The sequence below is a fragment of the Bombina bombina genome, chromosome 8 (assembly GCF_027579735.1).
Source record: "Bombina bombina isolate aBomBom1 chromosome 8, aBomBom1.pri, whole genome shotgun sequence".
NCBI classification, from domain to species: domain Eukaryota; kingdom Metazoa; phylum Chordata; class Amphibia; order Anura; family Bombinatoridae; genus Bombina; species Bombina bombina.
Window position 1 is genome coordinate 76,940,173 of NC_069506.1, and position 18,413 is coordinate 76,958,585.

General features: G+C 41.7%; 1 protein-coding gene across 2 annotated transcripts in view; it reads right to left on the bottom strand.

The window, feature by feature from the left end:
- Positions 1 to 367: 367 nt before the first annotated feature.
- Positions 368 to 18,413, bottom strand: part of HSPB2 (heat shock protein family B (small) member 2) — a 63,133-nt gene continuing 45,087 nt past the window's right edge. Inside the window, exons 1-2 of one of the 2 annotated variants that reach the window (XM_053690412.1) lie at positions 9,337 to 9,511; positions 368 to 961 (exon numbers count right to left, since the gene is read on the bottom strand). In XM_053690412.1, the coding sequence (XP_053546387.1) occupies positions 495 to 961; positions 9,337 to 9,430 (561 nt within the window). In that variant the 5' untranslated portion in view covers positions 9,431 to 9,511 and the 3' untranslated portion in view covers positions 368 to 494. Of the gene's footprint in view, positions 962 to 9,336; positions 9,512 to 18,413 lie in introns of those variants that run through there. The other variant, XM_053690414.1, reaches the window with a different exon arrangement.

The following is an 18,413-nucleotide window of genomic DNA, read 5'->3' on the forward strand; positions in this document are numbered from 1 at the left end:
ACCACATCACATAGATATATGTAATAAAGACTCATTAGGGTTATATAATTACACGTGCCACTGTACAACTCACCACATCACACAGATACATGTAATAAAGACTCATTAGGGTTATATAATTACACGTGCCGCTGTACAACTCACCACATCACACAGATACATGTAATAAAGACTCATTAGGGTTATATAATTACATGTGCCTCTGTATAACTCATCACATCACACAGATACATGTAATAAAGACTCATTAGGGTTATATAATTACATGTGTCGCTGTACAACTCACCACATCACACAGATACATGTAATAAAGTCTCAGGGTTATATAATTACATGTGCCGCTGTACAACTCACCACATCACACAGATACATGTAATAAAGACTTTTATTAGGGTTATATAATGTATAGACAGATTTTATGCTCAGTTTAGAGGAGCTAACGACCATATTCTTTATGGCGCTTCTGCAAGTGAGGAGGCCAGTGGCTCAGTGGCTCAGTGGTCAGATGTTTTCTCATGAGTTTCCATGATACCTTCAGCAGAGCTTTTCTCTTTGTCTACCGATGAGCTCTGGACCTCTATCTTCACCTTGTTAACTTCCCTTTTCATCTCTATCCCTTTCCTGGGAGCCTTAATACTTAGGACTCCGTCATGAGACAGCTTGGCCTTCACCAGAAGGGCATCAACATCTAGGGGTAGAATATATGTCCTGTTAAACGACCTGCTGATAAAACCATGACCATCTATCTTCTGAGGGTGTTGGCCAGTGACCTCCAGCAGATTGTCTATTGTACGAATGCTGAGCTCATCTGGAAGAAAGTGACAGACGTCTAGGAACACTTGAAACTTGTGGTCATTTTGGTTGATTTCAGAATAGCCTCTCTCTGGCTGTTTTTTGGCTCTAGGCCGGACATAATACCCATGGTATAAAGTGGGACATAGAAGGTCCTCTGGGGCAATACCTGGGAAGGAAGATAAGAAAAAGGCTGACTGTTGCTTAAACATTTCTTTATGATATTACTGAATCATGAAGGCCATTCATCTTATTGCTTTAGTTATTTTAATAATATACAAATAGAAGTATTTTTCCACTCTGTGTGTTTGTGTGAGGTGTGTATGTGTTTGTGTTTGTATGAGTGTGTTTTGAGTGTGCTTATGTTTGTGTGAGTCTGGGTGTGTATATATAGTGTGCATGTGCACATGTGTTTGTGTGTGTATGTGTCTTTCCATATACATGTTATTATGTTTGTGTGTCTGTATGTGTGCATTTGTGTGTGTGTGTGTGCGCATGTGTATGTGTGTGTATGCACAATTGTGCATGTATATGTGTGTCTGCATGTGTGTGTGAATGTTGGAGGGGTGTGCATGTGTATGTTTGTGTGTGCATGCATGTATGTGTGTGTATGTTTGTGTGTGTGTGTGTGTGCATGCATGTATGTGTGTGTATGTTTGTGTGTGTGTGTGTGCGTGCATGTATGTGTTTGTATGTTTGTGTGTGTGTGCGTACATGTATGTGTGTATGTGCATGTTTGTTTGTGTGTGTATGTGTGTGTGTGCATGTTTGTTTGTGTGTATGTGTGTGTGTGCATGTTTGTTTGTGTGTGTATGTGTATGTGTGCATGTTTGTGTGTATGTGTGTGTATGTGTGTGTATGTATGTTTGTGTGTGTATGTGTGTGTATGTATGTTTGTGTGTGTATGTGTGTGTATATGTTTGTTTGTGTGTGTATGTTTGTTTGTGTGTGTATGTGTGTGTATGTGTGTGTGTGCATGTTTGTTTGTGTGTTTATGTGTGTGTATGTGTGCGTGTGCGCTTGTTTGTTTGTGTGTGTATGTGTGTGTGTGTGTGCATGTTTGTTTGTGTGTGTATGTGTGTGTGCATGTTTGTTTGTGTGTGCATGTGTACAGTATGTGTTTGTTTTTATGCGCACATTCTAATAAATAAATTTGACGAGCAAAAAATAAACGGCTTAAAGGGACATCAAACATCAATTTTGTCTTTTATATTTCAGACAGAACAGATCTTTTTAAACAACTTTCCAATTTACTTCAGTTTTTAAATGATTCATTCTCTTTGTATCCTTTATTGAAAGAGTAGCAATGCATGACTGGGAGCTAGCTGAACACATCAGGTGAGCCAATGACAAGAGGCATATATGTGTAGCCAGCAATCAGCAGCAAGCTCCCAGCTCCTGAGCCTACCTATGTATGCTTTTCAACAAAGGATACCAAGAAACTATAAAGCAAATTAACTAGTAGAAGTAAATTGGAAAGTTGTTTAAAGATCGTTTACTCTGAATCATGAAAGACAAATGTTGGTTTTCATATCCATTTAAGCCTTGTACAGAGCAGCTTATCTCTCTATAAAGCAGCTGCCAGTATGTTCTAAGCACATTAACCATTTGTATCTCTTGTAATATTCAGCAGCTGCATGCATCTCTGTATAGCACTGATCCCTGTATAGCACTGATCTCTGTATAGCACTGATCTCTGTATAGCACTGATCCCTGTATAGCACTGATCCCTGTATAGCACTGATCTCTGTATAGCACTGATCCCTGTATAGCACTGATCTCTGTATAGCACTGATCTCTGTATAGCACTGATCTCTCTATAGCACCGATCTCTCTATAGCACCGATCTGTCTATAGCACTGATCTCTCTATAGCACCGATCTCTCTATAGCACTGATCTCTCTATAGCACTGATCTCTCTATAGCACTGATCTCTCTATAGCACCGATCTGTCTATAGCACTGATCTCTGTATAGCACTGATCTCTGTATAGCACTGTTCTCTCTATAGCACTGATCTCTCTATAGCACTGATCTCTCTATAGCACCGATCTCTCTATAGCACTGATCTCTCTATAGCACTGATCTCTCTATAGCACCGATCTGTCTATAGCACCGATCTCTGTATAGCACTGATCTCTCTATAGCACTGATCTCTCTATAGCACTGATCTCTCTATAGCACCGATCTCTCTATAGCACTGATCTCTCTATAGCACTGATCTCTCTATAGCACCGATCTGTCTATAGCACCGATCTCTGTATAGCACTGATCTCTGTATAGCACTGTTCTCTCTATAGCACCGATCTCTCTATAGCACCGATCTGTCTATAGCACTGATCTCTCTATAGCACTGATCTCTGTATAGCACTGATCTCTCTATAGCACCGATCTCTCTATAGCACCGATCTGTCTATAGCACTGATCTCTCTATAGCACTGATCTCTCTATAGCACCGATCTCTCTATAGCACTGATCTCTCTATAGCACTGATCTCTCTATAGCACCGATCTGTCTATAGCACTGATCTCTCTATAGCACCGATCTCTCTATAGCACTGATCTCTCTATAGCACTGATCTCTCTATAGCACCGATCTCTCTATAGCACCGATCTGTCTATAGCACTGATCTCTGTATAGCACTGTTCTCTCTATAGCACTGATCTCTCTATAGCACCGATCTGTCTATAGCACTGATCTCTGTATAGCACTGATCTCTGTATAGCACTGTTCTCTCTATAGCACTGATCTCTCTATAGCACCGATCTCTCTATAGCACCGATCTGTCTATAGCACTGATCTCTCTATAGCACTGATCTCTCTATAGCACCGATCTCTCTATAGCACCGATCTCTCTATAGCACTGATCTCTGTATAGCACTGATCTCTCTATAGCACTGATCTCTCTATAGCACCGATCTGTCTATAGCACTGATCTCTCTATAGCACTGATCTCTCTATAGCACTGATCTCTGTATAGCACTGATCTGTCTATAGCACTGATCTGTCTATAGCACTGATCTCTCTATAGCACTGATCTCTCTATAGCACCGATCTCTCTATAGCACCGATCTCTGTATAGCACTGATCTCTCTATAGCACTGATCTCTTTATAGCACTGATCTCTGTATAGCACTGATCTCTGTATAGCACTGATCTCTCTATAGCACCGATCTGTCTATAGCACTGATCTCTCTATAGCACTGATCTCTGTATAGCACTGATCTCTCTATAGCACTGATCTCTGTATAGCACTGATCTCTCTGTAGCACTGATCTCTCTATAGCACTGCTCTCTCTAAAGCACTGATCTATCTATAGCACTGATCTATCTATAGCACTGATCTCTCTATAGCACTGATCTCTGTATAGCACTGCTCTCTCTAAAGCACTGATCTCTCTATAGCACTGATCTCTGTATAGCACTGATCTCTCTATAGCACTGTTCTCTCTATAGCACCGATCTGTCTGTAGCACTGATCTCTCTATAGCACTGATCTCTCTATAGCACTGCTCTCTCTAAAGCACTGATCTATCTATAGCACTGATCTCTCTATAGCACCGATCTCTCTATAGCACTGATCTCTCTATAGCACTGATCTCTGTATAGCACTGATCTCTCTATAGCACTGATCTCTGTATATCACTGATCTCTGTATAGCACTGATCTCTCTATAGCACTGATCTCTGTATAGCACTGAGCTAGCAGTTTATTTCTATCATTTTCATGGGTTAAATCACTAATCATCAGGTGTGAAGGATCAGATAATTCTATTATATATAAAACATACTCTTAATTATGTTATAGAAATCATTTATTAAATGTATCATCTAATATTCTTAAAGGAACGGAGCAGATGGGTTAGACAAGAAATGCAGTGAGAAGGTTAAAATGTAATTCATGAAATAATACTCCAAGGTCAGGAATAAATCAGAGGTTATTTATTTTTTAGAACGCTAAGATGACAAAACAATGATGTATCCCTTTAATTTACCCTTGAGTCAGCTGGGCATTGTGTCTGATTGCAAAGTCATCCCAGAGTAATATTAGTGCCCAGTTAATGCCCATCAGACTGCTGCGGGTAGCAGCTGCGTTACTATTAATATCATCTCTACAGTAAAAATACATCGGCTTAGATTCAAACACCCAGTAAATATCGCAAAGTAGCTCTGGTGTTTTTTAATCAATCAGTGAAATCCCTGAATCAGTCTGACAAAGCACCAAAAGTGCCAAATGTTCACGTATCTCGTTAACAAACAGAGATCATCTTCTACATAGATTTTATAAGGATTTCTACAGAAGTAAAACGTTAGTCATAATGAATTAAACACTGACAATGACTGACTAATGAGATGTTTTTGCTTATAAAGTAATATACAAATAAATTATAAGAATGCTAATGTTAAGTATAATTTTGATTAACTGTATAATAAACAATTTAAGCCTCCAAATACCTAATTACAATAATAAATAATCACATTAAGGGCCAGATTCCAAGTGAAGCACTAACAGTTGCGCACAAGCAAAAAGGGGTTTATTGCGGCTATTTGCACTTGTTGGATTTTGAGCAAATTAAGTTAACGTGCGTCTGGTTAGCGCGACCTTAGAGCTCTGGTTAACTATTACAGGAAACAAAAAAGTGTCGCAATACACCTCAAACATACATTACACAGTACAGTTACATTTATAATAACACCATCTAATAAAAATTATTCAAAAAAATATTGCACACAAAAGTTATAAGGGCTCAAAAATATAAGGTTTCAGGGGTGTTAGAAAAAAACACATATACAGTATATACTGTATATATTCTTACAAAAATAGTGCACTCTCAGGGATTTTTCAACAGCAAGGTCAACTTTAATGTTGAACTTCCTTTTGAAAGATTCCTGAGAGTGCACTATTTTTGGAAGAATATTATCTGCTTTATTTGCACCCAGGTGGCTACATTGGTGGGAGGATTTTTTTTTTCCTGTGTATACACACACACACATATGTATTTATATGTGTATACAGACATATAAAGACATAATTACATATGTACACACACATACAGATATATATATTTATATGTGTATACAGACATATAAACACATAAATACATATGTACACACACATACAGATATATATATTTATATGTGTATACAGACATATAAAGACATAATTACATATGTACACACACATACAGATATATATATTTATATGTGTATACAGACATATAAACACATAATTACATATGTACACACACATACAGATATATATATTTATATGTGTATACAGACATATAAAGACATAATTACATATGTACACACACATACAGATATATATATTTATATGTGTATACAGACATATAAACACATAAATACATATGTACACACACATACAGATATATATATTTATATGTGTATACAGACATATAAAGACATAATTACATATGTACACACACATACAGATATATATATTTATATGTGTATACAGACATATAAACACATAATTACATATGTACACACACATACAGATATATATATTTATATGTGTATACAGACATATAAAGACATAATTACATATGTACACACACATACAGATATATATATTTATATGTGTATACAGACATATAAACACATAATTACATATGTACACACACATACAGATATATATATTTATATGTGTATACAGACATATAAACACATAATTACATATGTACACACACATACAGATATATATATTTATATGTGTATACAGACATATAAACACATAATTACATATGTACACACACATACAGATATATATATTTATATGTGTATACAGACATATAAAGACATAATTACATATGTACACACACATACAGATATATATATTTATATGTCTATATAGACATATAAAGACATAATTACATATGTACACACACATACAGATATATATATATATATATTTATATATGTATACAGACATATAAACACATAAATACATATGTACACACACATACAGATATATATATATATATATATATATATATATTTATATGTGTATACAGACATATAAACACATAAATACATATGTACACACACATACAGATATATAAACACATAATTACATATGTACACACACATACAGATATATATATATTTATATGTGTATACAGACATATAAACACATGAATACATATGTAAACACACATACAGATATATATATTTATATGTGTATACAGACATATAAACACATAATTACATATGTACACACACATACAGATATATATATTTATATGTGTATACAGACATATAAACACATAAATACATATGTAAACACACATACAGATATATATATTTATATGTGTATACAGACATATAAACACATAATTACATATGTACACACACATACAGATATATATATTTATATGTGTATACAGACATATAAACACATAAATACATATGTAAACACACATACAGATATATATATTTATATGTGTATACAGACATATAAACACATAATTACATATGTACACACACATACAGATATATATATTTATATGTGTATACAGACATATAAACACATAAATACATATGTAAACACACATACAGATATATAGATATTTATATGTGTATACAGACATATAAACACATAATTACATATGTACACACACATACAGATATATATATTTATATGTGTATACAGACATATAAACACATAATTACATATGTACACACACATACAGATATATACATTTATATGTGTATACAGACATATAAAGACATAATTACATATGTACACACACATACAGATATATATATATTTATATATGTATACAGACATATAAACACATAAATACATATGTACACACACATACAGATATATAAACACATAATTACATATGTACACACACATACAGATATATATATTTATATGTGTATACAGACATATAAACACATAAATACATATGTAAACACACATACAGATATATAGATATTTATATGTGTATACAGACATATAAACACATAATTACATATGTACACACACATACAGATATATATATTTATATGTGTATACAGACATATAAACACATAAATACATATGTAAACACACATACAGATATATATATATATATATTTATATGTGTATACAGACATATAAACACATAATTACATATGTACACACACATACAGATATATATATTTATATGTGTATACAGACATATAAACACATAAATACATAAGTACACACACATACAGATATATATATTTATATGTGTATACAGACATATAAACACATAATTACATTTGTACACACACATACAGATATATATATTTATATGTGTATACAGACATATAAACACATAATTACATATGTACACACACATACAGATATATAAACACATAAATACATATGTACACACACATACAGATATATATATATTTATATGTGTATACAGACATATAAACACATAAATACATCTGTACACACACATACAGACATATAAACACATAATTACATTATGTACACATATAAATACATATGTACACACACATACAGATATATTTATATACTTTTATTTGCTCCATTGACTTCTATTGGGTATACGTTAATGCGCACGCAATTTTCTAACATTGGCTTTTTGTGTTTGTCTTGTTAGCGTGCGAGTGAAATCAGTTTACTTTCGACTCATAATATCAGCGCAACTTGACAAGCACAAAAAGCTTACTTCTAGCACAGTTAGCACTCAAGTGGGACCGTTAATTAGCGCTCCAATTGTAATCTGGCCCTTGATTTGCGTACAAGTTTCATAGTATAAAAATGTGATTTGAGCAATAGGTTTAACTTTTAATTAAAAAAACTGAGTATGAAGAATGCACAGCGCTACGGAATTTTGCAGCGTTATACAAATGAATAATGTTAACACTGAAGATTTTACCTGTAAAGTACTTTTCAGGTGCACAAAAGTGTAACAAATTGATTTTCAGCAGGTCACCAGATTAGAACATTAGAATATCGTTGTTACGTTGTCCCTGTAGGGGTGTGTTCACTAAATGCATTTGAAAACCGTTAGGTAACTGACATATCTCAGGGCAGAAGAAGCACACTGCTGATGTTAACTCCTTAGCGGGGGTAAACATATAGTTATATGCAAGCAATAGTGCAATATGAACACACTGTAATACATTAGAGAATTTGTTAATGCACTTTTATGTCCCAATAAAATAAAAGCAGCTCACAGCGCTGACGCTTACTGATGGAACCAGGTGGTAAAACCTGGTAAATTAGATATAGTCATGAGACACGTGATTTCATTGCAAAGTGCGGGCGAGTGACCTTAATATCTCAGGGGTTTCCCAGTGTAAAGTAAAAAAACATTGTCGAGCTACATAAATAACAAGATTTCTTGCGTCTCAGATTTGAAAAGCCTCACAAACAAATACAAATATTCAGATGATACCAGCAAAGACAAGTTCTAAACACCTGATCCCTGGCTATTTTATGCTCTGTGAGGAGCCTGAGAAGACTTTTTCTTGTAAAGCGAAGTGATGTGAGAGAGCACACCCTATCCCCTTACCTTCCCCAAAGCTCTGATCATAAAGCTTGGTTGGGTTGGCAAATTCATATTCATCGCTCATGGGGTAAGCATGGGGCACCGTTCTGTCGTCCATTGATGGAACCTAACTCTCTGCTCCTTTAGATAAAATTCTCTCCAAGTGACTGTCTGTAGTGGAGATATAAGGAAGCAGACTTTGAGGCATTTTAATCCAATATAAGCTAATGGGAGGGGAGAGCTATGGTAAGATTTAGCCCAAAATAGTCTAACATAGTAGGGCTTAATGGCTCCCCAGAATAGGAAAGAACTCTGTTGTATTGTGTTCCAGGGGACATTCTTGCATAATGCCTGTGCTCACTAACTGGTGCATGGTAAGACACACTGTGCTTGTTTAGGGTAACCAGGGATGTGTAGTAGTTTCATGTCTGTATTGTACACACCTGTAATAGATCAGTAACAGCAGCATAGATGGGCTCAGCTACACCTCTCCCCCTGTTATCACTATCTGTACTGTACACACCTGTGTGAGATCAGTAACAGCAGCATAGATGGGCTCAGCTATACCTCCCCCCCCCTGTTATCACTATCTGTACTGTACACACCTGTGTGAGATCAGTAACAGCAGCATAGATGGGCTCAGCTATACCTCCCCCCCTGTTATCACTGTCTGTACTGTACACACCTGTGTGAGATCAGTAACAGCGGCATAGATGGGCTCAGCTATACCCCAGTCTGTTATCACTATCTGTACTGTACACACCTGTGTGAGATCAGTAACAGCAGCATAGATGGGCTCAGCTATACCCCCCCAGTTATCACTGTCTGTACTGTACACACCTGTGAGAGATCAGTAGCAGCATCATAGATGGGCTCAGCTACACCTCCCCCCCTGTTATCACTGTCTGTACTGTACACGAGATCAGTAACAGCAGCATAGATGGGCTCAGCTATACCCCCCCCCCCCCCGTTATCACTGTCTGTATTGTACACACCTGTGTGAGATCAGTAACAGCAGCATAGATGGGCTGAGCTATACACCCCCCCCCTGTTATCACTGTCTGTATTGTACAAACCTGTAAGAGATCAGTAACAGCAGCATAGATGGGTTCAGCTATACCCCCCCCTGTTATCACTGTCTGTACTGTACACACCTGTGACGAGAGATAAGTAACAGCAGCATAGATGGGCTCAGCTACACCTCCCCCCCTGTTATCACTGTCTGTACTGTACACGAGATCAGTAACAGCAGCATAGATGGGCTCAGCTATACCCCCCCCCCCCCGTTATCACTGTCTGTATTGTACACACCTGTGTGAGATCAGTAACAGCAGCATAGATGGGCTGAGCTATACACCCCCCCCCCTGTTATCACTGTCTGTATTGTACAAACCTGTAAGAGATCAGTAACAGCAGCATAGATGGGTTCAGCTATACCCCCCCTGTTATCACTGTCTGTACTGTACACACCTGTGACGAGAGATAAGTAACAGCAGCATAGATGGGCTCAGCTATACCCCCCCCCCCCCCGGTTATCACTGTCTGTACTGTACACACCTGTGTGAGATCAGTAACAGTAGCATAGATGGGCTCAGCTACTCCCCCCCGTTATCACTGTCTGTACTGTACACACCTGTAAGAGATCAGTAACAGCAGCATATATGGGTTCAGCTATAACCCCCCCTGTTATCACTATCTGTACTGTACACACCTGTGACGAGAGATAAGTAACAGCAGCATAGATGGGCTCAGCTATACCCCCCCCCCCTGTTATCACTGTCTGTACTGTACACACCAGTGTGAGATCAGTAACAGCAGCATAGATGGGCTCAGCTATATCCCCCCTGTTATCACTGTCTGTATTGTACACACCTGTAAGAGATCAGTAACAGCATAGATGGGCTCAGCTATACCCCCCCCCCCTGTTAGCACTGTCTGTATTGTACACACCTGTTAGAGATCAGTAGCAACAGCATAGATGGGCTCAGCTATACCTCCCCCCTGTTATCACTGTCTGCACTGTACACACCTGTAAGGGATCAGTAACAGCAGCATAGATGGGCTCAGCTATACTGCCCCCTGTTATCACTGTCTGTACTGTACACACCTGTGAGAAATCAGTAACAGCAGCATAGATGGGCTCAGCTATACCTCCCCCCTGTTATCACTGTCTGCACTGTACACACCTGTAAGGGATCAGTAACAGCAGCATAGATGGGCTCAGCTATACCTCCCCTGTTATCACTGTCTGTACTGTACACACCTGTAAGGGATCAGTAACAGCAGCATAGATGGGCTCAGCTATACCTCCCCCTGTTATCACTGTCTGTACTGTACACGCCTGTGAGAGATCAGTAGCAGCAGCATAGATGGGCTCAGCTACACCTCCCCCCCTGTTATCACTGTCTGTACTGTACACACCTGTAAGGGATCAGTAACAGCAGCATAGATGGGCTCAGCTATACCTCCCCTGTTATCACTGTCTGTACTGTACACACCTGTGAGAGATCAGTAACAGCAGCATAGATGGGCTCAGCTGTACTCCCCCCTGTTATCACTGTCTGTACTGTACACACCTGTAAGGGATCAGTAACAGCAGCATAGATGGGCTCAGCTATACCCCCCCCCCCCCTGTTATCACTGTCTGTACTGTACACACCTGTAAGAGATCAGTAACAGTAGCATAGATGGGCTCAGCTATATCCCCCTCCTGGTATCACTGTCTGTACTGTAAACACCTGTGTGAGATCAGTAACAGCAGCATAGATGGGCTCAGCTATACCTCCCCCTGTTATCACTGTCTGTACTGTACACACCTGTGTGAGATCAGTAACAGCAGCATAGATGGGCTCAGCTGTACTCCCCCCTGTTATCACTGTCTGTACTGTACACACCTGTGAGAGATCAGTAACAGCAGCATAGATGGGCTCAGCTATACCTCCCCCCCCCCCTGTTATCACTGTCTGCACTGTACACACCTGTGAGAGATCAGTAACAGCAGCATAGATGGGCTCAGCTATACCTCCCCCTGTGAGCCCTTACTGTACTGTACACGCCTGTGAGAGATCAGTAGCAGCAGCATAGATGGGCTAAGCTACACCTCCCCCCTGTTATCACTATCTGTACTGTACACACCTGTGAGAGATCAGTAACAGCAGCATAGATGGGCTCAGCTATACCCCCCCTGTTATCACTATCTTTACTGTACACACCTGTGAGAGATCAGTAACAGCAGCATAGATGGGCTCAGCTATACCCCCCCTGTTATCACTGTCTGTACTGTACACACCTGTGAGAGATCAGTAACAACAGCATAGATGGGCTCAGCTATACCTCCCCCTGCTATCACTGTCTGTACTGTACACAACTGTGAGAGATCAGTAACAGCAGCATAGATGGGCTCAGCTATAACCCCCCATGTTATCACTGTCTGTACTGTACACACCTGTGAGAGATCAGTAACAGCAGCATAGATGGGCTCAGCTACTCCCCCCCCCCCGTTATCACTGTCTGTACTGTACACACCTGTGAGAGATCAGTAACAGCAGCATAGATGGGCTCAGCTATACACCCCCCCCCTGTTATCACTGTCTGTACTGTACACACCTGTAAGAGATCAGTAACAGCAGCATAGATGGGCTCAGCTATACCCCCCCCCTGTTATCACTGTCTGTACTGTACTCACCTGTGTGAGATCAGTAACAGCAGCATAGATGGGCTCAGCTATACCCCCCCTGTTATCACTGTCTGTATTGTTCACACCTGTGTGAGATCAGTAACAGCAGCATAGATGGGCTCAGCTATACACCCCCCCCTATTATCACTGTCTGTATTGTACACACCTGTAAGACATCAGTAACAGCAGCATAGATGGGTTCAGCTATACCCCCCCTGTTATCACTGTCTGTACTGTACACACCTGTGACGAGAGATAAGTAACAGCAGCATAGATGGGCTCAGCTATACCCCCCCCCCTGTTATCACTGTCTGTACTGTACACACCTGTGTGAGATCAGTAACAGCAGCATAGATGGGCTCAGCTATACCCCCCTGTTATCACTGTCTGTATTGTACACACCTGTAAGATATCAGTAACAACAGCATAGATGGGCTCAGCTATACCTCCCCCCTGTTATCACTGTCTGTACTGTACACACCTGTGAGAAATCAGTAACAGCAGCATAGATGGGCTCAGCTATACCTCCCCCCCCTGTTATCACTGTCTTCACTGTACACACCTGTGTGAGATCAGTAACAGCAGCATAGATGGGCTCAGCTGTACTCCCCCCTGTTATCACTGTCTGTACTGTACACACCTGTAAGAGATCAGTAACAGTAGCATAGATGGGCTCAGCTATACCTCCCCCCCTGTTATCACTGTCTGTACTGTACACACCTGTGAGAGATCAGTAACAGCAGCATAGATGGGCTCAGCTATACCCCCCCCCCCCCTGTTCTCACTGTCTGCACTGTACACACCTGTGAGAGATCAGTAACAGCAGCATAGATGGGCTCAGCTATACCCCCCCTGTTATCACTGTCTGTACTGTACACACCTGTGTGAGATCAGTAACAGCAGCATAGATGGGCTCAGCTATACCTCCCCCTGTGAGCCCTTACTGTACTGTACACACCTGTGAGACATCAGTAACCACAGCATAGATGGGCTCAGCTATACCTCCCCCTGTGAGCACTTACTGTACTGTACACGCCTGTGAGAGATCAGTAACAGCAGCATAGATGGGCTCAGCTATACCCCCCCTGTTATCACTGTCTGTACTGTACACACCTGTGTGAGATCAGTAACAGCAGCATAGATGGGCTCAGCTATACCTCCCCCTGTGAGCCCTTACTGTACTGTACACACCTGTGAGACATCAGTAACCACAGCATAGATGGGCTCAGCTATACCTCCCCCCTTTGAGCACTTACTGTACTGTACACGCCTGTGAGAGCTCAGTAACAGCAGCATAGATGGGCTCAGCTATACCCCCCCTGTTATCACTGTCTGTACTGTACACACCTGTGAGAGATCAGTAACAACAGCATAGATGGGCTCAGCTATACCTCCCCCTGTTATCACTGTCTGTACTGTACACACCTGTGAGAGATCAGTAACAGCAGCATAGATGGGCTCAGATATACCCCCCCTGTTATCACTGTCTGTACTGTAGACACCTGTGAGAGATCAGTAACAGCAGCATAGATGGGCTCAGCTATACCTCCCCCTGTGATCACTCACTGTACTGTACACACCTGTGAGAGATCAGTAACAGCAGCATAGATGGGCTCAGCTATACCCCCTCCCCTGTTATCACTGTCTGTACTGTACACAACTGTGAGAGATTAGTAACAGCAGCATAGATGGGCTCAGCTATAACCCCCCATGTTATCACTGTCTGTACTGTACACACCTGTGAGAGATCAGTAACAGCAGCATAGATGGGCTCAGCTATACCCCCCCCCTGTTATCACTGTCTGTACTGTACACACCTGTAAGAGATCAGTAACAGCAGCATAGATGGGTTCAGCTATAACCCCCCCTGTTATCACTGTCTGTACTATACACACCTGTGACGAGAGATAAGTAACAGCAGCATAGATGGGCTCAGCTATAACCCCCCCCTGTTATCACTGTCTGTACTGTACACACCTGTGTGAGATCAGTAACAGCAGCATAGATGGGCTCAGCTATACCCCCCTGTTATCACTGTCTGTATTGTACACACCTGTAAGAGATCAGTAACAGCATAGATGGGCTCAGCTATACCCCCCCCCCCCCTGTTAGCACTGTCTGTATTGTACTCACCTGTAAGAGATCAGTAACAACAGCATAGATGGGCTCAGCTATACCCCCCCCTGTTATCACTGTCTGTATTGTACACACCTGTAAGAGATCAGTAACAACAGCATAGATGGGCTCAGCTATACTCCCCCCTGTTATCACTGTCTGCACTGTACACACCTGTGTGAGATCAGTAACAGCAGCATAGATTGGCTCAGCTGTACTCCCCCCTGTTATCACTGTCTGTACTGTACACACCTGTAAGAGATCAGTAACAGTAGCATAGATGGGCTCAGCTATACCTCCCCCCCCCTGTTATCACTGTCTGTACTGTACACACCTGTGAGAGATCAGTAACAGCAGCATAGATGGGCTCAGCTATACCTCCCCTGTGATCACTTACTGTACTGTACACACCTGTGAGAGATCAGTAACAGCAGCATAGATGGGCTCAGCTGTACCCCCCCTGTTATCACTGTCTGTACTGTGCACACCTGTGTGAGATCAGTAACCACAGCATAGATGGGCTCAGCTATACCTCCCCCTGTGAGCACTTACTGTACTGTACACGCCTGTGAGAGATCAGTAGCAGCAGCATAGATGGGCTCAGCTACACCTCCCCCCCTGTTATCACTATCTGTACTGTACACACCTGTGAGAGATCAGTAACAGCAGCATAGATGGGCTCAGCTATACCCCCCCCCCCCTGTTATCACTGTCTGTACTGTACACACCTGTGAGAGATCAGTAACAACAGCATAGATGGGCTCAGCTATACCCCCCCCGTTATCACTGTCTGTACTGTACACACCTGTGAGAGATCAGTAACAGCAGCATAGATGGGCTCAGCTATACCCCCCCTGTTATCACTGTCTGTACTGTACACACCTGTGAGAGATCAGTAGCAGCAGCATAGATGGGCTCAGCTATACCTCCCCCTGTGAGCCCTTACTGTACTGTACACACCTGTGAGACATCAGTAACAACAGCATAGATGGGCTCAGCTATACCTCCCCCTGTGAGCACTTACTGTACTGTACACGCCTGTGAGAGATCAGTAGCAGCAGCATAGATGGGCTCAGCTACACCTCCCCCTGTTATCACTGTCTGTACTGTACACACCTGTAAGAGATCAGTAACAGCAGCATAGATGGGCTCAGCTACTCCCCCCCCCCCCCCCCCGTTATCACTGTCTGTACTGTACACACCTGTGAGAGATCAGTAACAGCAGCATAGATGGGCTCAGCTACTCCCCCCCCCCCCGTTATCACTGTCTGTACTGTACACACCTGTGAGAGATCAGTAGCAGCAGCATAGATAGGCTCAGCTATACCCCCCCCCCCCCCCCGTTATCACTGTCTGTACTGTACACACCTGTGAGAGATCAATAACAGCAGCCGCCCCCGTTATCACTGTCTGTACTGTACACAACTGTGAGAGATCAGTAACAGCAACATAGATGGGCTCAGCTATACCTCCCCCCTGTTATCACTGTCTGTACTGTACACACCTGTGAGAGATCAGTAACAGCAGCATAGATGGGCTCAGCTACACCTTCCCCTGTTATCACTGTCTGTACTGTACACACCTGTGAGAGATCAGTAACAGCAGCATAGATGGGCTCAGCTATACCCCCCCCCCCCCCAGTTATCACTGTCTGTACTGTACACGCCTGTGAGAGATCAGTAGCAGCAGCATAGATGGGCTCAGCTATACTTCCACCTGTGATCACTGTCTGTATTGTACACACCTGTGAGAGATCAGTAACAGCAGCATAGATGGGCTCAGCTATACCTCCCCTGTGATCACTTACTGTACTGTACACACCTGTGAGAGATCAGTAACAGCAGCATAGATGGGCTCAGCTATACCTCCCCTGTGATCACTTACTGTACTGTACACACCTGTGAGAGATAAGTAACAGCAGCATAGATGGGCTCAGCTATACCCCCCCTGTTATCACTGTCTGTACTGTACACACCTGTGAGAGATCAGTAACAGCAGCATAGATGGGCTCAGCTATACCTCCCCTGTGATCACTTACTGTACTGTACACACCTGTGAGAGATCAGTAACAGCAGCATAGATGGGCTCAGCTATACCCCCCCTGTTATCGCTGTCTGTACTGTACACAACTGTGAGAGATCAGTAACAGCAGCATAGATGGGCTCAGCTACCCCCCCCCCTGTTATCACTGTCTGTACTGTACACACCTGTGAGAGATTAGTAACAGCAGCATAGATGGGCTCAGCTATACCCCCCCCTGTTATCACTGTCTGTACTGTACACACCTGTGAGAGATCAGTAACAACAGCATAGATGGGCTCGGCTATACCTCCCCCTGTTATCACTGTCTGTACTGTACATACCTGTGTGAGATCAGTAACAGCAGCATAGATGGGCTCAGCTATAACCCCCCTGTTATCACTGTCTGTACTGTACACACCTGTGAGAGATCAGTAACAACAGCATAGATGGGCTCAGCTATACCTCCCCCTGTGATCACTTACTGTACTGTACACACCTGTGAGAGATCAGTAACAGCAGCATAGATGGGCTCAGCTATACCCCCCCCCCTGTTATCACTGTCTGTACTGTACACACATGTGAGAAATCAGTAACAGCAGTATAGATGGGCTCAGCTATACTCCCCTGTTATCACTGTCTATACTGTACACACCTGTGTGAGATCAGAAACAGCAGCATAGATGGGCTCAGCTATACCCCCCCCCGTTATCACTGTCTGTACTGTGCACACTTGTGAGAGATCAGTAACAGCAGCATAGATGGGTTCAGTTATACCCCCCCCTGTTATCACTGTCTGTACTGTACACACCTGTGTGAGATCAGTAACAGCAGCATAGATGGGCTCAGTTATACCCTCCCCCCCCCCCCACCGTTATCACTGTACTGTACTGTACTGTACACACCTGTGTGAGATCAGTAACAGCAGCATAGATGGGCTCAGCTATACCCCCCCCCCCCCATTATCACTGTCTGTATTGTGCACACTTGTGAGAGATCAGTAACAGCAGCATAGATGGGCTCAGCTATACTCCCCTGTTATCACTATCTGTACTGTGCACACTTGTGAGAGATCAGTAACAGCAGCATAGATGGGTTCAGTTATACCCCCCCTGTTATCACTGTCTGTACTGTACACACCTGTGTGAGATCAGTAACAGCAGCATAGATGGGCTCAGTTATACCCCCCCCCCCCGTTATCACTGTCTGTACTGTACACACCTGTGAGAGATCAGTAACAGCAGCATAGATGGGATCAGCTATACACCCCCCCCCTGTTATCACTGTCTGT